The 27,102-nt window shown below is 46.2% G+C and overlaps 2 protein-coding genes across 2 annotated transcripts in view; both read right to left on the bottom strand.

The window, feature by feature from the left end:
• Positions 1-3,587: 3,587 nt before the first annotated feature.
• Positions 3,588-7,471, bottom strand: SHISA2 (shisa family member 2). The gene is made up of 2 exons (XM_068984361.1): positions 7,141-7,471; positions 3,588-4,141 (listed from the first exon to the last, which is right to left on the bottom strand). Exons 1-2 carry the CDS (start codon positions 7,469-7,471, stop codon positions 3,588-3,590), a joined length of 885 nt encoding a protein of 294 aa, XP_068840462.1.
• Positions 7,472-7,797: 326 nt separating this feature from the next.
• Positions 7,798-27,102, bottom strand: part of LOC138089024 (phospholipid-transporting ATPase IB-like) — a 112,381-nt gene continuing 93,076 nt past the window's right edge. The window contains exon 39 of the mRNA XM_068984359.1: positions 7,798-8,594. Coding sequence (XP_068840460.1) covers positions 7,798-8,594 — 797 coding nt within the window. The remainder of the gene's footprint in view (positions 8,595-27,102) is intronic.

Below are 27,102 nucleotides of genomic sequence, written 5' to 3'. Positions count from 1 at the left end.
CCAGCGGCAGCATTAGAGATAGGAGACAGGGAGTTTCCAGGTTCTCAAGTGGATGCCGAGACCTAGTTAATTTCTTCCCTGCCGTCAAAGGATCTGACTCTCTTACAAACGGGAACCCAAAATGCCCCAGAACCATCATGAACCAGCCGGCGCTGAAGTTTTCCACACAGAGGATGTGTGCTGCTGCTAAGTCACTTCAGTCGTGCGACCCCATAGACGGCAGCCCACCAGGCTCCCCCGTCCCTGGGATTCTCCAGGCAAGAACACTGGAGTGGGTTGCCATTTCCTTCTCCAACACATGAAAGTGAAAAGTGAAAGTGAAGTCGCTCAGTCGTGTCTGACTCTTAGCGACTCCAGGGACTGCAGCCTACCAGGCTCCTCTGCCCAGGGGATTTTCCAGGCAAGAGTACTGGGGTGGGGTGCCATTGCCTTCTCCGCAGAGGATGTGTAGCAGTAGACTACTTCCTGTCTGTATGCGCTTTTTCTTTTTCCATAGGTTTACAGTGTTTCTGTACGGTACATGTTACACTTCACCGGTTCTGATTTCCTGGCAGTAAGGAAGGTATACCAAAAACCAGGTGTTTGAATGTTTTTATGGATACTTTGTCAGCTACATTTCTCCAGCTTTGACCAAAAGGGAAGAGATCTGAAGTTGCTTCTAGGGACGTTATATTTTTTTGAAAGACCAAGTAGCATTCACTAAGGGAAAAGCTCATGTCCTTCATTAAAGTGCACTTTTGCTTGAATCATGATATTGAAAAGAAGACAAAGTCAGGCCGCCCCGTATAGAGAAGCAGGCACCCTCCATCTGTGTGTGTTTAGAAAAGGCTGCTGAGAACACTGCATGGGGACCCAGCGCCAAGTAACGATGGACTGGACTATGTGTGTGTGAGCCACTTAGTCGTGTTTGACTCTGCAACCCCCCAGGCTCCTCTGTCCATGGTGATTCTCCAGGTAAGAAGAGTGGAGTGGGTTGCCATTTCCTTCTCCAGAGATCTTCCCAACCTAAGGACTGAACCCTCATCTCCTGCCCTGGCAGGTGGATTCTTTACCGCTGAGCTACCTGGGAAGCCCATGGACTAGATTAGGGGTTGGGAAAGTGAAAGTCGCTCAGTCGTGTCCAACTCTTTGTGACCCCGTGACTATACAGTCCATGGAATTCTCCAGGCCAGAATACTGGAGTGGGCAGCCTCTCCCTTCTCCAGGGGAATCTTCCCAACCCAGGGACTGAACCCAGGTCTCCTGCACTGCAGGCAGATTCTTCACCAGCTGAGCCACAAGGGATTGGGAAACCACAGCCTAATGGCCAAATCTGGCACACTGGATTTGTATAGCCCTAGGGCTAATGATAGCTTTTACATTTTGAAATCGCTGGGAAAAAATCAAATCAAAAGTAGAGAATTTCATAACTTGTGAAAATTACATAAAATTCAAATTTCAGTGTCCATCTCTCAGGTTTTATTGGAACCCAGAGGCACTCATTTATGTGCCTTCTATGGCTACTTTTGTGCTGTAACAGCAGAGCCAAATAGTTTTAGAGACAACAGGCAAAGGCTAAAATATTTACAATTTGGCTCTTCACAGAAAAAAAAAAAATAGTCTGGGCGATCTCTGAGGCTCCTTTCACCTCCAAATTCCTAGGAATTTTACTTCCTTAGATAAGCGAGAATCCTCCGTCAAAGACAATGTACAGAACACACATTAGCCTGATAGTATAACGACCCCAGAAGAACTGTTTGTTTTGGGCTCTCAACATTTCCCAAGACACACGTAAAATGATACCCACTGACTCAGAACACACCATCACTTTCCCAGATATTAATCACTTTTAAAGGCAGGCTCTTGGTTCTAGAAGCAGTATTTATGATTCTTAGCAATTTTACTCTATTAACAGGTTTAATAGACCATCTGAAAAATTACCAAGTAGAAAGAAAATTAAAAAAAAAAAAAACTCCTCCAGGAATTCATCCCATAAAATATTTATTAATAAAGTAAAATGATTTTCCCCTGCCTTTGGTTATTAAGAGGTTTGATGGAGTATCTTGTTGACACCAATTGCCAACAATGGTTTTACATTATTCAGTCATGAGATAACAGGTAGAGATGCATATAAGCAATCAAACAGGCAGACAGATGATTGATGACAGATATCCACAGATACAGATATAAATATGGAAAAGACCATACCTTATGGCCATTTAATTACAAATCTTGGTTTTGCTAGCATTTGGAAAGTTACTGGCACACATTTTGTCTTATTTCTTATAAGTGAACAATACACAAATAAATTCACTTGAGATTCATAATTCACAATGCTGGTAACGAATACAGTGCTTGCTGAGGACTAAGAGAGAGGAAAACAAGAACTAACTTTGTGGGGAAGAAAAACAATATCTACTTTGAAAAGCTCTTCTCAACTTAACAGTCCTTCTTGCTTGAAAAATAAGACGTTTTGATAACGACAGTATAAGAAACCTATGATTTGCACAGTAAATCGTATTTGTGGTTTAAATTTCATCCCAAGACTGGGATTATGGCTGAGAAACAATACTAAGTATCTTTATAAAGCATGTGAGTTTTTATAGGGAAAATAAGAAAATGTTTTATCAGATCTAGGCAGACAGGCTGATGTTATAACATTTATAACAACAGTAATTACCTGCACTTAGTACCATATGGCCACGGAGATCTGAACACCAAACAGAATGAAAGCCAAGCCATAGCACATGGCAAACTTACAAAGTAATCTGGAGAAGTAGCAGGTGATACAGTTTATGATTTCAACACAAAAACAATTACTTCTTCTCAGATATCAAGGTAAAGCCAGAAATTTAAAAGATACAATCAAGAAGGGGATGAATGGTTTTATTACTACACCATCCACTACTTCAAGATTAAAATAATCCCAGAGTTCTGAAATGTCATCAGTTAAGAACTATAGAATTTCTTTCAGTCCTTTTTTTAATGTAGAAAATCACTTTGTAATAAGATCTCTACACAAGGTAAAAAAGCACAAAACAGACCCCCCAAAAAGCACAAAAATAGATAATATATATATCTTTTTACAACAAATTAAGATGTGCCTGGGAAATACTGAGATCAAGGACTAACGTTTGGGTCCAGGTTGGCTTCCTTTTACAAGAATTGTTGTTCTTTGCATCTCCCCTAAACCCTTAGATGCTTATTAGAAACCAGCCCAGGTAACGGGGAGAGAACAGCAATTCTGATCTTATACCAAAAAAAAAAAAAAGAAGTAATAATAACAAAATAATAAAAACACTTCATCCGTTTACAAAATTCTTTTGACAGCCATACCTCAAGGGCACTTAAAGGCTTATAGATGTCAAGGAGCCGTATCTCCAGGGACTGCTCTTTCCCATCGTAAATCAATCATAAACCAGGATAAACAAATCTAGACACGCTAATTCGGAGAAAGATGTTTTCATAGTTTGGGGGCAAATGAAGCCATCCAACAGAACCGTGCCATAAGCAACACCAACAGGCACAGACTTCCAGGCTAGAATGCTTCCCAAGCCCACAGCGTCCGCTCTCCCCCATCAGGTCCAGGGCCCCGGCCACCCTCTGAGTTACACAGTCACCGCTGGGTACATCTTCTGTTCATTGTTAGTGTGAGGGAAGGGAGCCTGGAGCTGCCTGTAGCCCGTCTGCAGCCCATCCAGGAACGGGGGCACCGGGGTCAGGGGCACTGAGTCTGGCTGCACGGTGTACCCCACGAAGGGGGGATGGAGGTACTGCCCCTGATGGGGCACGATCTGGGTGGCCTGCTGGCAGTTGAGCACAGAGAAGTTTGTGGGCATGTTCACGTACACGTTGTTCATGGTGCCCTCGGGCAGGCAACAGTTGGTCTGGGACCTGGTTGGGGGTGCCCGGGCCCCTGAGTTGGCGCTGGAGCTGGAGCTGGCGGCTGTGCTGGACTGGCGGGAGGAGGAGCCCCGCGAGGTGCTGGCGCTCGGGATCATGGGGATGGTCTCCACCAGGCGGGGCCCTCCCGGGGCCCGGCTCAACTGCGGCTCCTGCTTGGGCCGGAGGCATCTGCAGCAGCAGGCAGCCACGAGGGACCCCAAGACGATGAAGGCGACAAACACTGATCCGACGATGAGGAAGGGCACGTAGATGGGGACTGAAGAAAAGGAGAGAGATATACCATGATGACTTCCTGGAAGGAGGCAGTAAAAATCTGATGACTTCCTGGAAGGAGGCAGTAAAAATCGGTGATGGGCAGCAGAGGTGAATAAATGAGCCGCACCAGTACCCAGAATCTTGGGACCGTGGCCGGGCTGGTGTGCGCACTTGTCAGCAGCACACAGCACAGGAAGCACCGTCCTTTATCAAGAGCTTAGGAAAAGGGGGTGAGGAATAGGACCTGCCTGCAGGCTCAGGGGGTTGGTTCCCAAAGCAAAGCTGTTAATGCTGACAGCTAGACTCACCAATCGCAACACTCTTTGAGGCAGATATCCAATTAAGCAAAAATATGAGTTTTGCAGATTGAGTTTATTCTAAAATTCCTACAGTAACTGCACTGCCCACATTTCAGTCGGCCCTGAAGTCTGTGCAGTCTGCACAGAAATGAGTCGATAGTATTTCAAAGTTTTTTCTTCTCCCCAGAAAGTTCTTTGCATTCCTTGCCAACTTCTTTGACCAGTTTTTCACAGGTTCTTGTTTCACAGGCAAATAAATAAAAAACCTAGGTCACATCCTAGTCACAACCATTTCCAAAAAGAGTTTGTAAGGCACAAAGGTCAAAGAAGGGTTTTAAGGGAAAAAAGCCCTCCCATACACACTTGCCAAGCTGAAGGCTGGTAACTGGGAGACGGGCCCGCATAGGGGGCGGTGGGGAGGGAGCAGGGGAGCTGTCCAGACAAGGGGTCAGCATGAAACAAGGTACCCAGGAGGACAAGCGTCTCCAGGGGCACCAAGAAGGGCCTAGGCAGGACCAGGTGGTGGAGGAGGAGTCACAGGCCTGGCTTAGGACACTGATTGTGTGTGGAGAACCTCAGGGAAAGCCACAGGACATACAGCAGTGGGCATCGCACCTAGCCAGTAAGATTTATTCCAGAAAACAAAACTGTCAAGATAAACATAAACACTTTCCTAAAATCAGTAGTGAGCTCCATTTAAAAAACTATTTTACTTACAATGATCTTGGTGGGTGCTGTGGGCCTAGCACTATGGGGTTTCAGAAGCTGGACACAGTGGCTTGATGGGGACCGAGAGCCAGGAGGGAAGGGTCTGTGGACCCCACCCTACATGACCCAGAGCCCATGTCTTTTGAGGTGTTCCTTCCCATCTCCCTGACTATCTGATTGGACATGAGGACAAGGACTGGGCCCACTGGTCTCGGCCAGTACACGGTCCAGGAAGATGGGCAGCTCCCCAGCACCCGAGGGCAGAGACTCAAAACACCCTCTTATCCTAACTGTCCACTAGGGCAGCGGCTGTTCTAACAGCACTGATATTTCTGGAGTTAGTGTTTCTAGGACACAGAACCACACAGAGCCACAGAGAAAAGATCGCTTGTCAGTAAAACATACTTTATTAAGCATGTAAGCAAAGGCTGATGAATGAAGATAACATTTTCTAAATTAAGATACCAGCCTTATATGTTATTGAGAAGTAAAGGAATTAACAGTTAAGAAAAAGTACCCCAAACGTTATAGTGTAACTAACTGAAAGCAGTCTAAGTCCACATAATGAGTTTTGGGGAGAAATAACTGTTCTCTTTCCAGGATTTTAATCAGAAGCCTAAATAACTATGCAGGGCAGAGAAGGCAGTTCTCCTGGAAGCCCTGGAGACTGCTTGATTAGACACCCTGTCCTTCTGGACTGCAGAAGCACAGGGTTTTTAGGAAAACAGATCCAAAAGTGCAGCTCAGAAGGCATCTGCTCACACGACACGATGGTGAGAAGCCGGCTGCCCACCGACTAGTCCGCAGTCACTGCGGAGTCTGGGAGGTCATCTACAGCCAACTCGGCAGGCCCCAGGAGCCGTGTGCCCTTGGCTCCTCCCTCCAGCTCCAGGTCTGCTCTGTGGCCACACACCCAGCTGCACTGGGCTTGCCTTCCAGGACAGCTCCTCGACTGGAGTCACCCTCCCTTCTCTTCTGAGTCAAGGCAGAGATCGGGAAGGGTGGCTAACAGAAATGTGCGACTGAAGGACACCAACAGGAGCTGCCTCTCACAAGCCCAGACAGTTCTGGGAAGAGTGACCAACAGAGCGGAGCTCAGGCAGCTGGAACCCAGGGGGCCCGGGGTGCAAAGTCCTCTCCTTCTCAATACCTGCCAAAGAAACAGAGGAGATGCAGCTCCGGGCTACGGGTGCCCTTCCACCTCCATCGGACCATGTCCTCCCTCCCTGGACACATTCTGGATATGTCTTCGAGGTAGGAAGGGGTCTTGGAGGCTGGTGACAAGCAGAGGAAGTGAAACCTATCAAATGCTTTCAGGCGTATATTTTTCCAACTCTAACTTGGGCAATTTGAAAAACTAAAATAAAAAAATCAAAGCCATAAAGAGCAAGACTGGCAGCGCTCTGATGTCACACTCACCAGGTCTGACATGGTAAGGAGACCCGGCCTGGGAAGCCGTGTCTTAGGGAGAGCTAGACTCTCCCGGGGTCTGGGGGCGCAGCGTCACCATCACCCCGGGGAAGGCCCCGGAGCTGTCTTCCCTCTGGGGAGCCCTCGAGTGCCCCCGCCAGGACAGGACCCTTTCCTGGGACTTATACTCATGGAGACAGGAGACACGGGGAGGGGCACAGAGACCCCTGGGGAGGAGGAACGTGGGGCTGTCTGTGGCCAACCCTGGCTTGCATGTTACGATCTTGTTTGTTTCGGGAAAAATCCAAGCCAAGCCACTCTCTAGCTGACAGATGGGGCAACTGAGGCCCAGGGCACTGAACCGGTGTCCGGTTCCGCACACATTAAAGGCTGGGCCAGAGTGCAGACACCGGCCCCCGCCCACCACAACCCGCCCCCCACCCCCACCCCGCCCAGTCCAGACCCCAGGCCGGCAATAGCAGGCTCATAACTCCCTCCTCTTCTCCAGGCTCGCAGTGCACGCCGGCGAGCCAGCGCTCCTTCCGCCCCTTCCGGCTCTCCCTGCCCGGCCCGGCCCGCCTACCTGCCGAGCCGTCGGGGCCGTCTTTGTCCGCGCGGCCGGGCTCGCCGGCGCCCTGCTGGCGGTCGTTGTCGCAGCCGCCCTGGTCCAGGCGCGCGTCGGCGCTGGAGCAGCAGTAGCGCAGCGCGCAGCTGCCGCAGCAGATGGTGGCGTCGCCGCCGTCGAAGCGCTCGGGGCACTGGAAGCCGAGGCGCCAGACGCCCTGCGCGTCCAGCCAGCCGTGGCAGTACTCGCCGCTGGCCAGCGCCCCGGCCGCCAGCAGCGCGGCCAGCAGCAGCCGCAGGAGCGAAGCGGCGTCCGGGGAGGCGGCGGCCGGGTGGCGGCCGGCCCACATGGCACCACCCTGGGCGCGGGCGGCGCGTCTTCCGAGGGCGCAGAACTGACTCCGGCGCCCTGGTCCCCGCGGTGCCGAGGCCGGGTCCTCTTCGCCGAGTGTCCGGTCCGCGGGTCACCGCCCCCGCCGCGACGTCCGGGACCTAAGCCATGCCCCCCTCGGCCGGCGGCGCGGTCCGAGCAGAGGCAGCCTTGGACTCGTGGGCACTCGCCGACCGAGCTCTCCGGGTTACGAGTCAGAAGGACCCCGGGGCTGCCGTCGCGCAGCCCCCGGAGGCTTCACCCGCGACGGGACCCTGCCCATGCATCCCCAAGGGGACGATCACTCTAGCCGGACCTCCAGTGGGCGTCCCCGGAGCCAGGGCGCTCGGCAGAGTTTAAGCCCCGGGGTCCCGAGTGCGTCTCCTTGCCTTTATACCCTGAGCGGGCGGTGAGAAGAGCCCAGGAAGCCGGGCAGCGGGCGTAGGGCTCCAGGCAGCAAGTGCAGCGGTCGGCCGCGCCCAGCCTTCTGCGCTCCGAGCTCGGTCCGCATGGCTCCGGCCGCGCCGCCCGGGCAGCGCACCTCCCCACCACCCGGCCACAGCCCCCACGATCCGCTCCGCGGCCGGACGGTCGGTCCTCCAGACGCTCGCGGGCGTCCGGGACGTAGATGAGGGTCCGGCGCGCCCCGCCGCGGTCCCGGGAGCCGGCGGGGCTGGCGGTGGCAGCGGCTGCTGCTGGGCGCGGATCCAGGCAGGCGGCTCGCCCCGCTCCCCTCCTCTGCTCTCCCGTCGCGGCCAGCTCTGTCTGGCGCTCCTTCTCCCGGGGCGGTGCGCCCTCGTGGGGGGCGGGGGGCGGTGGGTAGGGGGCGCGCACAGCCGCGGTCCTCCCACGGAAGTCTTGACCCCCCGGGGCTGCGGACGACGCGGAGCGCAGGGATCCCGCGCGGGCGCGCGCGGCTCCAACTCTGGGGCCCGGCGGCGGCGCTGCGCTCTTAAGAGGGGCGGGCGCCGCGGACGCGCATGCGCGCTGGACCACCGCCCCCTGCTCCGGCCTCCCCGGCCGCCGGCCCTTCACCTTCGGACTCCGGCAGTCGCGGGCGGTGGGCTGCCGGCTGGAACGCGGGCGGGAGACCCGGGCCGGAGCTGACACAGTAAGAGCAGTCCTGGCAATAAGGACAAACTAAACGTGTTTCTTCAGGTCTTAGGCATTCACAGTTCGGTTTGATTCTCAAAACTTCCCAAAGAAGGATAACTGCGCTCCACTTGGCAGACCCTGAAGTTGTCGCTCAGAAGCACTGCCCCACTTAGTTCCAGGCCCCTGCTGTCCAGGCCTCGGCCAGCCACGCACGGACCGGGTGCCCCGCGGTGGGCTCGGGCCTCTACTAGGTGGGATGGAGAATGCCGGAATGGGTCCTCCTTCCCGATGATTTGTGTCGCTTCTTGTCTTTCCTAAATTTGGGTTGAGCGATTTATTGGATCCGGGCAGAAAGGTTCCTGGGCCCCCCATTTGGCCCCGGCGATGTAGACAGCTGTGGGAGGAAGCAAACAAGGCTCCCGACAGACCCGCAGCGCGGCTTTGAGGAGGAGAAATTGATAGTTGCTGACCTGCGGAAGCCGCAGCGACAGGTGCTGATGCTATTAAAGACGCCACGATTATTTTTAAAGGATCTGATGACCCAGCCAAGTCTGCAACCTGAAATCTAGGCCTCATCTGACCAGAAGAAGAACCCTGCACTGTGCTGGCCTTAGTTTCCTGATCTGTAAAGTGGAGCACAGGACCTGCAGGGGTTTCCCAGGTAGCTCTAGGGGTAAGGAACCTGCCTGCCAATGCAGGAGACATAAAAGACACGGGTTCAATCCCTGGATCGGGAAGATCCCTTGGAGGAGGGCATGGCAACCCACTCTAGTATTCTTGCCTGGAGAATCCCAGGGACAGAGGAACCTGGCGGGCTACAGTCCATGGAGTTGCAAAGAGTCAAAGACAACGGAGCAACTTAGCACACACACACGACCTGCAGAGGTCCCTTCCCAGTCCATGACCGTGGAACACAAGGCAGTTTTATTCACAGCAAAGACACTGCTGTTCAGCACTGCCTGGCACTTGTGTCAGCTGGGTCACCTGTCCAACTCAAGTAGGGTGGCTACGCTGCCACCCACCACACAGAATCAAAGGAAAAAACCTACCCTACGCCGTGGAAACAAACATATTACTCTTCAGTAAACCTCTCTCCAAACACTGCACTTTACTTCATTGCACTGTGGGGAGGGGTGTATTTTTAGCTTCAGAAAATTGTGCATTTAAATGCACCAGCCAGGAACTTTTCTAAACCAATTAAATTAACAAAATTTTAATATCAAATTATTTGTTCCACAACTACATGCTAAGCAGTCATGATGTGATGTACTGTGCTCTGGGTTGGGTACTAGGGGTTCTCCAAAAAGCCAGACATCCTGGCCATTTCCTCCAAACAGAGCTGAAAGTCAATGGAAACTGGACAGAGACACAAAGAACTGACTAAGCAAAGACGGTATTATAAAGCTGAGTGGTGATGTCCAGAGTCAGTTTAAGCACATAACCTGGGGGTGAGGAGGTGGGTGGGAGGGTCAGAAGAATCATCAGAGCAATGGCATTAGTCCAGATGAAGCGGAGGGAAGACTCAGGTATTAAGATTGGGTCTTTTTCTTAGGAGATACTATGAGCAAACGTTTATTGAGTGCTTCCTCTATGCTGGACACAGGGCTGAGTTTTACCTGAGTAATCCTCACAGCAACCCCACAAAGAAGGCATAATGACTTGCCCCACTTTACTGGTGAGGATAGCCCGCTCAATCCTTACAAACAGAAAGTGACAGTTTCCTGGACTCCAAAGCCTGCCCACCATGCTGCTGGTCACCAGGCTCCACTACAGAAAGCCTGGAATGAACTTCAGAGTCTACACCAATCACCAGATGGTTAGGCAGCATTGTTTTCCTATGGCACCATAAAATAACTAGGGTGGTGTTCAAAGGCTTCATACTTTACCTTACTTTTTGTCTTGGGGGTAAAAAATGCAAGGGAACTGTCCGTTTCTTCAGACAGCACCTATGTCAGCTTCCTTCCACTACACATTTATCCACTTCTCCAAAACACCCACCATTTGTCAGAGTTTACTAATGAAGAAAGCAGTGTTGGTCGTTTTCATATGGAAATTGATTTATGACCTGGTAATACCTGAGCCTAAACAAAAGAAGTGTTTCCCAAACAGTTCACAATTTAGCCCACAACCAGCAGACTTGGAAGTGCAAAGCTTTGAGCAAATTCATCCTTTTTTTCCCCACTGCTGTGTTCTTGTATTCCCTAAGAGTGAAGGAGTGGCCTCTCCTGTGGTTACTCAATGCGGTGGTTGACTGTCTTCAGTGTTCATGGAGACTTTATTTTACTTTTTCTTTGTATATCTAGCATGTTGTGCTGAAGTTTTATAACATAGGTTGTCAGATACTTACTGGGCATCTCTGTGAGAGGTGCTACCTGAACATAGTAAGGTGATGGGACTCCTGCCATAAAATATTCCTGACCATCCTTAACAGACAGCCTTAAACTATTTTACTAGTCTCTTCTGAGCAGCTGTAATTAGTTATCAAAACATGTAGGCAGTAGTAATAATAATTTATTATAATCAAAACTAAATGTCAGGCAGTCTGCCAGAGTAGATTTAAACACTGATGAAGGTGTGCCCTTCCTCCTTTTAAAAAGTTGAATTCTATAGACACTAACTGCAGATTTTCAGTTTGTTTTACCTTTCAGTCTGTGCCTATATACAGATATATATGAATAAAATGCAATTATTTAAAAACAAACTCCTGACATATCTTCAAGAGTACAAGTACAAAGTCATAGAACTATAGCAATGCTTACTTATAACTTTGCTAACTGGACTTGATGCAAATCATATGAGGGTAGTCATATTTCATTTGTCTGGCAGTTCTAAAAATTGCAAGATCTACAGTGATTTTCTATAAATTTCAGGAAGAGCAGAAGGTTGCTACCATCTGCACACCAGTCAGCAGTCTGTTTAGGAAGAATGTCTTTCCCTGGGTTCATTCACTTCTTTCCCTCCTGTTTTATAAATGGGAGTAGTATTGAAAACTCACTTTTGGTTTACCAGAATTTCTTTCAAGTTACAGTGTTTGTGTTAACGAATGAGACCACAAACCCAAACAAATATGCTAATTTACCTTCCTTTTAATTTTGTCTTGTAGTTACCTAACCTCATCTGAAAATAAAAATGGTCATAAAACTCTGAAAAAAAATTCCTGTTGTTTTAAAAGTTTTCATCTTTCATCCTCCTGTTTTTTCCTTGTAATTAATACACTGACGTTCAGGAAAGTAATTTCCTTATTTAAAATTCTTTTCCTTCTCATCTACTATTCACTTTAAACATTTAGCATACTTCTCTTCCTGCCCCATCCTCACCCCTAACTCCACAGTTTAATGAACCATTTTTATGTTGATTTTTATGTTTACTAGTGGTATATTTTCTTTTTGAAGATATGGAGTTAAACACCAGCCAGGACTTCCAGTAATGCCAGAGTATCTAAAAGGGTGGTATAAATAAAATCAACACAACATCAAAAAGCCTGCGGCAAGTTTTTGCAAAGTATATGAGAAGAGTCTAGTATCCAGAGTGTATATACAACTCAAAAACAATCCAATCAGAACACAAGCAGAGAATTTGAATAGACATTTCTCCAAAGAAGACAGACTGACAAACGCATGAAAAGACGTTGAACATCTTTAGGGATCTTCCCAACCCAGGGATCGAAACGGAGTCGCCCGCATTGCAGGCAGATTCTTTACCGTCAAGAGGAAGACCACACACTATCACAATAATACTTTGCGCCTACTAGGATGGCAATAATAGTAATACTAATGATAATAATAAACAGAAAATAACAAGCGTTGGAGAGAAACTGGAAACCTTGCACTTTGCTAACTGGGAATACGAACCACTGTGCAGAACAACTTGACGGTTCCTCAAGTTACAGAATTGCTCTACGACCCCGCAATTCCACTCCTAGGTACACAGACCCAAAAGAGCTGGAAACTTGTGTCCATACAAAAAATTGTACACATAACAGTACTAATTATCATTGTCAAAAGGTAGAAACAACTCAGTATCCAGCCACTGACAATCAGATGAACAAAAGGTGGTCAATCCATACAACTGGAATATCATTTGGGCATAAAAAGGAATGAAGTATTGACATCTGCTACAGAACAGATGAACTTTGAGAAGACGATGGTAAACCAAGGAAGCTAGACACGGTCAGACACTTCTGAATGCAATTCCTACCCTCTAAAATGAATGCTGCAAGTTCTCCATTATGGACTTCAGTTATGCCCCTCCCCCCACCCCCACACCACCACCAAATGCACAGGCTGAAGCCCTAACCCCTCAGTGTGACTCTAAGAGGACAGAGAACCCTGGGGATGAAAGCCTCGGAAGGCAGGCTCAGAGGGAGGAAACTCCTGCTCGGAGCCTCCCAGGGCCCCACCTAACAGAAGCCTTTCGAGGCTGAAGGTGAGAATGGCTTTGCAATGAAGGAAGCTGAGAAAAGAAACAAGCTGTTTCCTGGCTGTCACCAGGTGAAACAGAAAAGTTTGCCATCCACAGAACCAATGCCAGAAGCCTCCATCATTTGCAGTGTTGTGGCAAGGGGGACATCACCAGGCCTTCCCCAAGCAGAAGCCTGGGCACTGGGGACCACTGAGACCCAGGGATGGCCCAGCAGGCTACCAGCTTCAGTGGGTACCACAAAGGTGAGTCTGAGAAGCTCAGTCACCCAAGGATTCCCCCAATGGAGAGGACTTTCCAGGTGGGGCAGGGCTGGCCCCTGCAGAGCAAGAAAACCTGGAGTTATGTCTAATGCTATGTTGTATGAAAGGATGTCATTTTACACAGAATTCAAATTTCATATTTTTAACTTAATAATTCAGAGGTCACATTGAGACCATTGGTTCCTTGGGATTTCTCACTCTTAAGATCATTGTTTTTATATGCCCGGGTCATAGGGGGAAAAATCCCATTCATCCTGGGTGTTTAGATTTGACATAAATGGGAATTTCCTTCATCAAAGCTGCCTTACTAGTCTCCTGGTAAAAACATAAAAAGATAAAAGAACCATTGTGCTGCTTATTTGAGCAGAAACGGGATGATGGAATTTACAGTGCAGCCTCACAGCCCTCATAATTACCCCTGTCCAAACACTTTAACTTTTCCAAACTGAGCCCTCCCCCGTGTTACGGTGTCAACATTTTTTGGGGTACCTTTTGGATTAGTATGAGATTTTCCTTGGCTTTTGCAAGAAGTCAGCCTCTCAGGAAGCAACTAAATTAAACTGCACATTTGTTTAAAAGACCTTGGATAACACCCCACATTTGTGTTTCCTCAAAATATCTTCACTAAAAGAGTATAGGAAGAATGTTCTGTACTGTGTAGTATTCAGATGAGCGGAGAAAGGTTGGATGAGTCTGTGTCCCATGAATCTAAGTTAGCAGCCCATTTATACTTCAGACTCAAGTATTTCAGACCATTCTGCAGCTCTGCAGCATTCAGGGCGCTGCTTGCTTGATATTGTAAGCTCTCAGATAATGTAACTGTTCTCTGGACAGTTTCCAACTGGCTAGCCTTCATTACCTAATTAGAAGAAAGGGGTTTTTTTTTTTTTTTTAATGTTTTTGCATTAGAACATATGCTTGAATAGCTCAAAGACTGAAGCTCCATCAGCTAACAAGGACCACTGACTATTGAACATCTGGTATGTGCTGGGCATTGTGCTGAATTCTTTGATTATCATTACAGTGTCTCTCCTAATAAGTTTACTAAGAAAGCATTTTAAAAACGTTTCTTCATCCACTTCTCTAAAATTTCCAAAGAAGTTAAAAAGGAATTTCCAGCCTACACAGAATGTCATCCAATTAATTTTAACACAAGAATCATTAGCATTCCTTTCGCAGTCTTTATGGTCAATGAACCAGTTACTAAGGTGACACAAATGAGATGTCTTAGAAGATGACAAACCACTGGCATTCTTAATTTCGATCACCTTTTTGGTGCACAGCAGTTTGATTTTATAAGGTGTACATATTTTTAGTTCTATTTTTAATTCTATTTCTGGAAGTAGGTTGATTGACTTTAGAGATAAGTCCAGAAGAAAATATTTAAAAAGTGGAAAGCTGGCGTATATAGGAAGACTTCAGGTGATGAGCTACTGTGACTGAGGGAAAAAAGATTACGGATTTGCTTCAGAACACCCTTTAACGATGTGGGCTTTAGTCTCCAGTACAGAGAGAGCAGGAATCAAATCACGGAGAGTGGTACTTACAGCGCACTGTCTAACCAGTGTAGATGCCGAACAGGAACACGGAGGATGAAAATAGGGGGTGGAATTGCCTAGCCCCCACCATCCTTAAGAGCTTGTGCTTCCCTGATGGCTCAGTGGAAAGAATCTGCCTACAATGCTGGAGAAGTAGCTTCCATCCCTGGGTTGGGAAGATCCCCTGGAGGAGGAAATGGCTGCCCACTTCAGTACTCTTGCTGGGAAAATTCCATGGATGGAGGAACCTGGCAGGCTACAGTCCATGGGGTTGCAAAGAGTCAGACACGACTAAAGTGACCGAGCACACAAACTCCAGCCTCGGAAGAGGGAAGGATGTCTTAGAATAGCTGTGCCGGTACAGCCGCTATGGAGAACAGTGTGGAGATTCCTTAAAAAACTACAAATAGAACTGCCTTATGACCCAGCAATCCCACTGCTGGGCATACAAACCGAGGAAACCAGAATTGAAAGAGACACGTGTACCCCAATGTTCATCGCAGCACTGTTTATAATAGCCAGGACATGGAAGCAACCTAGACGTCCATCAGCAGATGAATGGAGAAGAAAGCTGTGGTACATATACACTATGGAGTATTACTCAGCCATCAAAAAGAATACATCTGAATCAGTTCTAATGAGATGGATGAAACTGGAGCCGATTCTACAGAGTGAAGTAAGCCAGAAAGAAAAACACCAATACAGTATACTAACACATATATATGGAATTTAGAAAGATGGTAATGATAACCCTGTATGCGAGACAGCAAAAGAAACACAGATGTAAAGAACAGCCTTTTGGACTCTGTGGGAGAGGGAGAGGGTGGGATGATTTTGGAGAATGGCATTGAAACATGTATACTATCATGTAAGAAACGAATCACCAGTCTAGGTTCGATACAGGATGCAGGATGCTTGGGGCTGGTGCACTGGGATGACCCAGAGAGATGATATGTGAGGGAGGTGGGAGGGGGGTTCATGCTTGGGAACGCATGTACACCCGTGGTGGATTCATGTCAATGTATGGCAAAACCAATACAGTAAAGTAAAAAAATAAAGTTAAAAAAAAAAAAAAAAAGAATAGCTGTGCTATAGAGAGGGCCAAGACTAGTTAAACTCTCAAGACTCCTTGCTAGTATTCTTGACTCTTACTATGCAACGTGTAGTGTCAGGCTCATAATAAAGAAAACAAACGCGGTTCATCTTTGCTCCTCTGACATCAGTCAAGTTTCCTGACATCCTTCATCAAAGAAAACATTTTAGAAGAAAATGTGGCCTCCATAAATGTACCTGGTATCCCATCCCTGTAAAAGTTTAATTAAAGTTTTGGAATAGTATGCATATTTAACACTTTTGAGGGTGGGGGGAAGTGACAGTAGGAAGGGGACCCCCTGCTCGAGGGCTGTCTTCAGACCTGGCCTCTGTCTGTCTGCAGAAGTGATGCGACTCTGGTTCCTGTGCATTCAGCAGGCAACCAGAGTGGGTTTCAGATGTAGGCAATTTACATTTATAGACCAGGTCAAGCAAACTGGACAGTTTAAGTGAGCACTGAGTGAAGGGGAACATAAATGTGTTGGAGCCAATAAGCGGCGTATTTATAGAGTGCAGTAAAACCTGTGTCTCTCACTCCACGTGGAGAAGTCCTGCCAAGTGAGCGAAGTGCTCCTGACACTGAGTGCTGAAGCCACAGGAGAGGAGAACTCCCAACGTCCGCAGCTCTGTTTCAGACATACTTGCACATCCGATCTCCTCTTGGTGAAGAATGAACACTAGGTGCTCAGAAACAAAACAAACAAACAAACAAACAAAAACACAAGCAAACAAGAGAAAAGAGAAAAGCCCGCTTCCTTCTGAACTCATTCATACATTTCCAGAATCTGCAAGGGGTTGCCAAACTCAGTCTGACTTTTGAGAAAATATAATCCATATGTTGCCTGATAGGAAGAGAAAGATTAAGACAGACTCCAAGTAATAAAAATATGAGGAACTGCCTCCCAGCACAGTCCTTGCTGCTGTTTTCTTCATCATGGTGGGTCCTGTTCTGGTCGTCCTGGAGGTAAAGCTGAAGACTGGGGCTGGTTTACTTTACTCGGAATAGATCTCAACCTCCCCGGCCCGGAGGCACAGCCACTTGTGGGTTTGGGTGTGAGGAGGAGATGTTCTAGCACAGGCGGGGATTATCCTGGCTGAATTATGGATGAAGAGTGAGCAGCTCACTAAGCTGGAAGATTCTTTTTAAAAAACAGATAAAGAAAGCAAAAACCTAGCTCCTCACCTTTCCCCGTGCCTCTCTGGAAGAATTCAGACACACTGCCACGTCTCTGGTTACTGGAGACTCTACGATTCCTCAGATTGTGAACACTTGAGATTCAGATCACTGACACGTATCAAATCTTCAAACTCCCTTGATTAATGCTCATGACATATCATTTCACAGTTGGCTGTAGGTTCCCACCAGCTCCAGTATTTGAGTGTCTTTTCCTACAAAGTAAGCTAAGGGCAGTGTCCACGCTATGGTTATCCAAATGATAAAATCATGTCATGTCTGACTGACTCTGTAAACTAGGAAACTTGGTTTTTGTTTTTACTTGCAAATAACTTCAAACTTGGAGAAAGAGTTGCATGAATAAGAATGGCATACAGCACTGCTCTGTACCCCTTTTACCGTGGTCAGGCAATCTGTCTCATGGCCAAACAGTGAGTCAGAGAATGGATTAACCCCGTTCCTTCGGATCTGGGGTGATCTACTATACAGACACGTAGACCGTAGCACCAACATCACCAATTGTACACTGCTTGTTAGAACAGACCCAGGTCCCATTTTCTCATGCTGGTGATTGATTTATCCCTTTCCTTATTGTCAACAAATTGTTAACTCTCAATTGTATGCTTGTTAAAACACAGCATTGGAGGACCCATTCCTGAAGTTAGCTTGGCTAACTTCACATGTATCTGGCTGCTGGACTTTGGGCTCAAGAGCTAAATCGAAGAGTATGACTTCAGTGGGAAAGAAAAGCCGTAAACGTGCCAAGATTTCCTATCTTGGCTCTCGAGCACCATCTTCTGGCTAAAAGTTGTCCATAAGACAGTTATTCTTGAATGGGAAATTCCATGCATAGTCTGGCAGGCTGCAGTTCATGGGGTCTCAAAGAGTCCACACAACTGAGCAAGTAACACACTTTCAAGACAGTTAAATTGAACACACCAATTGTTATAATCAATAATGTCAGTTCAGTTCAGTTGCTCAGTCATGTCCAGCTCTTTGCAACCCCACAGACTGCCAAACGCCAGGCTTCCCTGTCCATCACCAACTTCTGGAGCCTACTCAAACTCATGTCCATCAAGTCGGTGATGCCATCCAACCAACCATCTCATCCTCTGTCGTCCCCTTCTCCTCCTGCCTTCAGTCTTTCCCAGCATCAGAGTCTTTTCCAAGGAGTCAGTTCTTCACATCAGGTGGCCAAAGGATTGGAGTTTCAGCTTCAGTATCAGTCCTTCCAGTAAATATTCAGGACTGGTTCCCTTTAGGATGGACTGGCTGGATCCCCTTGTAGTCCAAAGGACTCTCAAGTCTTCTCCAACACCACAATTCAAAAGCATCAATTCTTCAGCATTCAGCTTTCTTTATTGTCCAACTCTCACATCCATGCATGACTACTGGAAAAACCATAGCTTTGACTAGATGGACCTTTATGGGCAAAGTAATCTGCTTTTTAATATGCTGTCTAGGTTGATCGTAACTTTTCTTCCAAGGAGCAAGTGTCTGTTAATTTCATGGCTGCAGTCACCATCTGCAGTGATGTTGGAGCCCCCTCAAAATAAAGTCTCTCACTGTTTCCATTGTTTCCCCATCTATCTGCCATGAAGTGAGGGGACCAGACACCATGATCTTAATTTTCTGAATGCTGAGTTTTAAGCCAACTTTTTCACTCTCCTCTTTGCTTTCAAGAGGATCTTTAGTTCTTCTTTGCTTTCTGCCATAAGGGTGGTGTCATTTGCATATCTGAGGTTATTGATATTTCTCCCAGCTGTCGACTAAAAAGATGTACAACTTGGGAGTTGTGAGTTAAGTTTTATTTGGGGGCAAAATGAGGACTGCAGCCCAGGAAGCAGCACCTCAGATAGCTCTGGAGACTGCTCCAAAGAGGTAGTAGGGGAAGGCCAATATATAGGATTTTGGTGAAGGGAGGAGTTCAGTACCATTAAGCATTCCTTTTATAAAAAGTTTTCTGCCATTCTCAGGGATCTGATCTCACCATGAAGGGATTTATTGTTTTCTAGATATGAGGAGATGCAAGGATTGAGATCATAAAATCTGTTCCTAAAACATCAATCTAAAGACCTGTCTGACTGGATTGCCTGGAGCACAGAGTGCCTTACTCCACCCTGAACTCCCTCAGGAGGTGTTGAAGGTCAAAAGCTGCAACAGTGCAGGGTTTGGTCTCCGCAGAGGCAGATGGCGAATGCCCTTGTATAGTCATCAGCAACGATCTTGGCACATGCCAATTTGTAGTTGACACGGCCCGCTTGTGGTCATAAATCCAACCATACTTTGAGGGGCATTTCACGACCATTTTGTCCCACGTTGCTGGGGAGGCTTGTTTCCAGTTCTGAAGAAGGTTTTAGCTGATAAGCCACTCGATGTGCTATTACTGGGCTAGGTCTTCACAGTTAAAGTTCTCTGGACACCTGCCTTCTAGTTATGGTCCAGGAAAGTATTCCCTATCATTGCATCTTCCCATATCTAGGACTGCTTAATGGTATTGAGCTCCCCCCTTCCCTCAAATCCTATATATTGACCTTCCCCTACGACCTCTTTGGAGCAGTCTCCAGAGCTATCTGAGGTGCTGCCTCCTAGGCTACAATCATTGATCACAAATGGAGCTATACATTTGATCAACTGCTTCAAGTCTAGTCATCATTAATCTGGTTGGAAGCTCGGTCATACACTTGGTAATACAAGAAACAATAATCTTGAAAAACAGGCAAAATACAATAGTATAGTTAATAACATTAGTGGAATTATAAGTAAATAGTTTAGCCATGAGCATCTCACACCAAACCAGTATTTTAAAAGATCATCAAGACTAGGGAGTGGGTCACCTAAAGCAGAAATCTGATTTTTCATATGGCTCATCAAATGTGTTATATTAGAGGGTTCATCAGAAGTAAAAACACAACATTCAGTTTGAATTATGGCACAGGTGCCTCCCTGAGATGCTGCAAGGATGTCAAGGGCCATGCGGTTTTATAGCACGTCCTTTCTCATCATAGAGACCTCAGAGGCCAACAAGCTAATAGCCTGGTTACTATCATTTAAAACTTGTTGAGTGAAAGCTGTTAAGGCTTCAATATGGGCACTTACATCCTCTAATCCTACTGGAGGCACAAGAATAGCTGCTAAATGATCATACCGGGGAATACAGACCGTTTGACCCATCAGGCTCACATCAATGGTAGATTGGCTAGAGTTACCTCTAATTTGTTATGTATAAGACCTTGCATCCATGAGAATCCCAGGGTACACTTTCCTATCCATCCCGATGGAAGCCAAGGCCATAAGGTAGTACCACAAATCCATACATTAGGTGCAATCCAGCAAATCTCTGGTCGTCTGACCCAGTCAGTTCCATACCAGTCACTCACTCTAAGGGTAATAATATGTAAGCATTGTTCATAAGGCAACCAGCCTAGTTTCCTGATATTACTAGGTTGATCATCCTTAGTAGGGTTTAATTGTCCCCAACATAGTGGAGCTTTTAAACTTAAATTACCATAGCTTTGTATTAACAACATGGATCCATTCCATAATTGTGGAAGTTTTCTTTTAATAGACAAGAGGTTACAGTTTTTGATTGTGATTTAGCTTGTTGCTCTGAAGAATCTTGAGTAATTGTAACAGAAAACTTAAATTTATGGCCAGGGTCAGAGCAGGAATTCTAACTGGCCAATTGAGAGGATCCCATCTAGTAACATCAGGAGTAGACAAAACAGAGTTGAACTCTCTTTCTTTTAAAATAAATTTCCTAAGAGCTATCCAGTCAGAGCCTTGAAGGGGAGACCAAGGCAACCCAGAAGTACTAGATGCAGGTTCAGTTCAGTTCAGTTCAGTCGCTCAGTCGTGTCCAACTCTTTGCAACCCCATGAATCACAGCACGCCAGGCCTCCCTGTCCATCACCAACTCCCGGAGTTCACTCAAACTCACATCCATTGAGTCAGTGATGCCATCCAGCCATCTCATCCTCTGTCGTCCCCTTCTCCTCCTGCCCCCAATCCCTCCCAGCATCAGAGTCTTTTCCAATGAGTCAACTCTTTGCATGAGGTGGCCAAAGTATTGGAGTTTCAGCATCATTCCTTCCAAAGAACACCTAGGACTGATCTCCTTTAGAATGGACTGGTTGGATCTCTTTGCAGTCCAAGGGACTCTCAAGAGTCTTCTCCAACACCACAGTTCAAAAGCATCAATTCTTCAGTGCTCAGCTTTCTTCACAGTCCAACTCTCACATCCATACATGGCTACTGGAAAAACCATAGCCTTGACTAGATGGACCTTTGTTGGCAAAGTAGTGTCTCTGCTTTTGAATATGCCATCTAGGTTGGTCATAACTTTCCTTCCAAGGAGTAAACGCCTTTTAATTTCATGGCTGCAGTCACCATCTGCAGTGATTTTGGAGCCCAAAAAAATAAAGTCTGACACTGTTTCCACTGTTTCCCCATCTATTTCCCGTGAAGTGATGGGACCAGATACCATGATCTTAGTTTTCTGAATGTTGAGCAATGCAGGTTAACTGGCCACAAACCAACAATTGGACTGATTTTTAAAATTAGCATACGATTGTGCCCATGCCACAAAAACATTTGATTCATATGCAAAGGTCCGAGAAGTCAGGAAAACATTATAAATGATCATATGGGTCAGGTCCAGCATCTTGGGCAAGCTGTCTACCTCTGATGTTGTCGTCTTCTCATCCTGGAGTGAGTGTAGCTCCTCCTCTATTCAAGCATTGTTTTAAAGTGAGTTTGAGATCAGTAGCCCTTTCTATAGTCCAGTCTGGAGCAGGAGCCCCTGTTAAGTGGGAAAAATGAAAGCAGGAGTCAATTCCCTTGAACTTTTCTGCACATGAGTTAGTTAAGAGTACCTGATGAGGGCCTTTCCATCTGGGTTTCAGTGAGTCCATTACATGTCTTTTCCAAGACACATGATCTGCTGGTTGCAGATCATGCAATACTTTATCTTCATCCAAAGATAGATTACTATAAGGAGCTTCAGAAACAAGTTTAGAATGTTCCTTTAGGAATTTGACTAAGCCTTGATAATAATGTAACATATCCCCTTTTAATAATATAGGTTCATACAATCCTGCATCTAGTCTCATTGGTCTCCCGGTGGCAATTTCAAAGAGAGGCAAATGATGCTTCCCAAAGGGAGTAGACCTTAGGCTGAGGAGAACCAACAGAAGAGCCTTTGGCCAGGGTAGGGAAGAAGCATCTCCAATTTTAGCCAACTGAATTTTAACTGTTCCATTTGTACTTTCCACCAGCCCAGAGGACTGGGGATGGTAAGCACAACGGAAATGCTGCATAATTGGCCAGATTTTGCAAATTTCCTTAACAGTTTGTCCAGTGAAATGCGTTCTATCACTATGTATTTCTGCAGGGACTCCCCAAATGGGAGTCACTCTTTCTGAGATTAATTTGCCTACCAACTGCGCGGTGGCCCATCTGCGTGGGAATGCCTCAATCCAATCTGAAACCATGCAAACCAGGACAAGTACGTACTGGTGACCTTGAGAGGGGGGCATCTGGATAAAACTGATCTGCCAACTTTCCAAAGGGCCGGCTGGTAACGTAAAGTTTCCCCGAGAACTATGTAATGGCTTTCCTGAGTTGTATTTCGGACATATGGTGCACCTAGAATAAACTTTCTGAGCTATAGTGGTAGATGGTTTCCAATAATATTGTTTACCCCACAGTGCCATCTTATCTGGGTTCCAGTGAGCCAACTCATGAATATATTGTAAAGTGGGGTATTGAGCTCCAAACGGAAGGATAGGCTTTCCATTTGGGCCTATCCACAGCCCTTCAGGGTTAAGTGTTAGTCGCTCAGTTGTGCCTGACTCTTTGCAACCCCATTGACTGCAGCTCACCAGGCTCCTCTGTCCATGAGATTTTCCAGGCAATGATACTGAAGTGGGTTGCCATTTCCTTCTCCAGGGGATCTTCCCAACCCAGGGATTGAACCCAGGTTTCGTGCATTGCAGGCAGATTCTTTACCCAGTGAGCACAGCCCTTTATTTGAGTCAAACTTTCTTCCTTTTTGTTTCTAAGTATCTTTTCCTCCATTTGGAGCTGTTTCCTGAAAATTTAACAGGGTGTTAGTAAGATTACTAGGAGGCTGAAAAGGGAAATAAGCTGTTAATTGTTATCATTTTGCAGAGCTGCTGTTTTGGCGGTATGATCTGTTAAAGAGTTCCCTTTAGCTTCTGCAGTGTCAGCCTTTGAATGACCTGATAGCTAATGTGCTTGGTAGCAGAATTGCATCCAATAATTCTGAAACTTGTCCCCATTTTTAATAGGTTGCCCCGCAGATGTTAAAAATCCTCTTTGTTTCCAAAGCATGCCAAAATCATGTGCCACCCCAAATGTGTAGTGGCTGTTGGAATAAATATGAGCAGATTTCTGTTTTGCCACTTGGCAGGCTCTGGTTAATGCTATTAATTTGGCCTCTTGGGCAGAAGAGCATCAGGTAAGGGACCATTCTCAAGGACTGATACTGGAGAAACAACAGCATAACCAGCTTGGTATTTCCCATGAGGTCCTCACAAATATGACCCATCGGTGAATAATATAAAATCAGGATTATCCATAGGGCTTTTTTGGAGGTCAATCCTGGGGGATAAAAGATTGTCAGTTAAAAACAATACAATCATGTTTTTCATCTTCGATACCTGATTCCTCCAGCAGCAAGGTGTCTGGGTTAAGCTCCTGTGAATAGTTATATTCAGCAAGAGCAAGACAATCTCATGGGAAGTTAGTTTACTTGTTGAGTAATGTGTGTGATGAGAATTTAGTAAGGCTTGCGCAGAATGAGGAGCAAAGATAGTGAGGTGACTCATGGCTGTCCCTTCTGTGATCTGACATAGCATACCCCAGAGGCAAGCGGGGAGGCCTCTGGCTACTGAATCTAGCTGTTGGCTATAATGCCCTATGGGCCGGTAGGAACCACCACGTTGTTGAGTTAGTACTCCTGGTGCAGTTCCCTTATTTTCATGAACCAAGAGGAAGAAGGGTAGATCATAATTTGGATGCCCCAGGGCTGGGGCCTTGGCCAGAAGTTTTTTTAAGGTCTCCGTGACCTCAGAATGTTCTGCATTCCAGCAAAGTGGTTCAGGTTGGTCCTGTTTGAGTAGGTTATAATGGTTGAGCAATTAAGGAAAAATTTGGAATCCAGTTTCTACAGTAGCCTGCAAGTCCTAAAAATCCCCTCAGTTGTCTTTTTTGTCTTTGGGGCAGGGAAGGCCAGAATGCCCTTCACTCTATCCAGATCAATCAGAAGCCCTTCCTTAGAGAGATCCTATGTGTCATGGTCCAGGCGTGGGTTGGAAAAGAATTTCCAGACATGAGACAGAATGAGAGGGAAATAGTTTATTAGAGTGGGAGACGCTGTTAGAACAGCGGGCCAGCCCAAGGGAGAATCAACGTTTAACAGGGGTCCTTAGTCCACTTTTAACCCAGGGTGCAAGGAATGGGACAGGGGTCTTGCGGGTCATTTGCTGATTGGATGAGGCAGGTATACTGGGTAGGGGAAGAGTAGGGCAAATACCTTCTCCCTATGGGGTAGGAGGGGAGACAGGTTATACTGTTCCATTAATAGTTACAACATGGGGGAGGGAAGGACAATAAGCATCTGGTTTTTCTGTTCCTGCATTCCAAGACCCTCCTTGGTTTTATCTGCTCTTTTGTCCTTGGGTCACCACCCTATGTCCTAAATATTTTACACCAGCCTTACAGAACTGCAGGTTTTCTTTCGACACTTTATGTCCCTTTAAGGTTAGTTTCTGGAGTAAATACAAGGTGTCTTGCTGGCTGTTTGTCAAACACTTTGAACACAGCAGCAAAACATCTACGTATCGTATCAACATGGACTTATGAGGGACATCCAGGACATCTAGATCAGCTTTCAATATCTGGGAGAAGTGAGGCTTTCAGTATATCCTTGTGGCATTACAGTCCACGTATATTGCCATTCATTCCAAGTAGGGATACTAAAAACTGCACTGCAGAGATCACAGAAATTACTGCCTTTAGGAATGCACAGCACTAAAGTATGGGGTTCTGGCACTACAGAATGTCGAGGGATAATAACAGCATTGATAGATGTCAGATCCTGTACAAATCTCCAACCCTTGCCATTTGGTTTTCTAACTGGCAAAATGGGAGTGTTACAAAGGCTTGTGCAAGGCACAATGAGCCCTTTCTTGACGTAAGCTGATATTAAAGGTTTTACTCCTTCTATGGGCTCCTGCCTTAATGGATACTGGCGAATATTGGGCAGAGGCTTATCTTTATCTGTAGTAATTTTGATGGGGGATGCAGAATGTATTCATCCGTTGTCAGTAGAATCAAGTGCCCATAATTCTTTAGGTACTAAGGCTAGCAACCTATCTTGTTCAGCATCATCCTCATCATGAGTCACAAACATTATATGATGAAGGAAATCTGATTGTCCTTTAGATCTAGAAACATTTCTCCCTTAGGAATAAAGGAAATATGGGCTTTGTAAACCTCTAATACGTCTCTACTATCAAGTGAACAGGAGCACTTTCTACCAGAAGAAGGGAACATTTTAAGTTTCCCTAAGTAGAACTCTAAGGGTAATGATTTAGGAGCCTTAACAGGCTCATTAGAAACCCCTACCATCTGTACTGCGGTATCACTCTGAGGGAGAGCGCCTTTAATTTTGGTAGGGTTTAAAACTGAAAAGGTGGCCCCTGTGTCTATTAGGGCTTTAATTGTTTCTCCTTTTATAATCATTTCTACTTCTCCCAGAGTATTAGAGAGGAGAAGTGGAAAAGATCCCCATGTTCCCTAGGAACAGCAGCCCTATTCCTGTTTAACTTGGAATTCTGGGCTAAAACCCAGTTCTCCCTCTAGCCTTTTTTTTCTTAGCTTACATTTCATTTTCTGATGTCCTGTTTTCCCACAGTATAAACAAACTCTTTGTTTTCCTCTCAGTTGAGAACTAAATGGGGGTTGGTTGACCTTCAGCTGACTTTGAGTACTTAACTGGCACAGCTGAAGGTTCATGATTTTGGTAGATAATCCTTTTTCTTTCTAATGGTTTTGAAAAGTTGGTCAGCCAGTGTAACGAGACCCTTGGTATACAATGCAGACCAACCTAGATTGTGTCTTTTGACCAAAGTAGCCAAATCCTCATCTAAATCTTCTAAAAAGGTGGAGTTAAGCATGCGATCATTTTGGGGACTGGAGAATGATTCAGGCATCAAACCCAAATATTGTTTAAAAGTTTTTTCGAATCTCTCATAATAATCTGAAATTGATTCGTCTGGTCTCTGCTTGCACTGTTGAATTTTTGTCCAGTCCTCAGTCTTTGAAAAAAGCTCTGGGATAAGTCTAAGTAATTTCTGAGCCAATTCCTTGCATTCAGTATGAGCCTGTGGACTGTGGGATTCAAAATCCATTAAGGGGTGTTTCCATCCGGCTTTCTCCATTCCCTTGCTTTACTTTCAGAAACTAATAGCTGTACTAGTTGATATAGATCTGAAAGCCCAGGTTTGTAGGCCTGGATGGTTAATTCAAATTCCTTAGAAAATCCCAATGGCTCCTGACTGGGATCAGGAAATTCCTTAGCTAGGGCTCTAAGTTCTGTGCTGGTCCAGAATGTGAAGGTGAACACTGAAGATGGGTCACCTCTCCCTGTGATAGGTTTCTCCTTAAAGGGAGCCATAATCACTTCTGATTTTCATCCTCTGCTGGGGAAAGAGGAGCAGAAGGAGGCTGAAGGAAAAAGCGTCTGGCAGTTCAGACAGAAGAGCAAAGGGACAGGCAGAGTTAGCAGTAGTGGCTTTTCCTAGTTCTGATGTTATATCAAGCAATTTTTTGTTGGTTTCCTGCAAAGAAGTTACTCTATTATTTCGTCTTTTAGAAGCTTCTAGATACCACTCAAAGTAAGCCTTCCATTCAGTCTGTTTGATCTTATGGCCAGCTTTTTCTAGTTGTGCAAGCAAAAATATCAATTTTGGAATACAGAAAGAACCCCAATTTGGCCATTTTA

This window comes from Capricornis sumatraensis, chromosome 12, assembly GCF_032405125.1.
Source record: "Capricornis sumatraensis isolate serow.1 chromosome 12, serow.2, whole genome shotgun sequence".
NCBI classification, from domain to species: Eukaryota; Metazoa; Chordata; class Mammalia; order Artiodactyla; family Bovidae; genus Capricornis; species Capricornis sumatraensis.
This window is presented reverse-complemented; position numbering and strand designations above follow the sequence as displayed.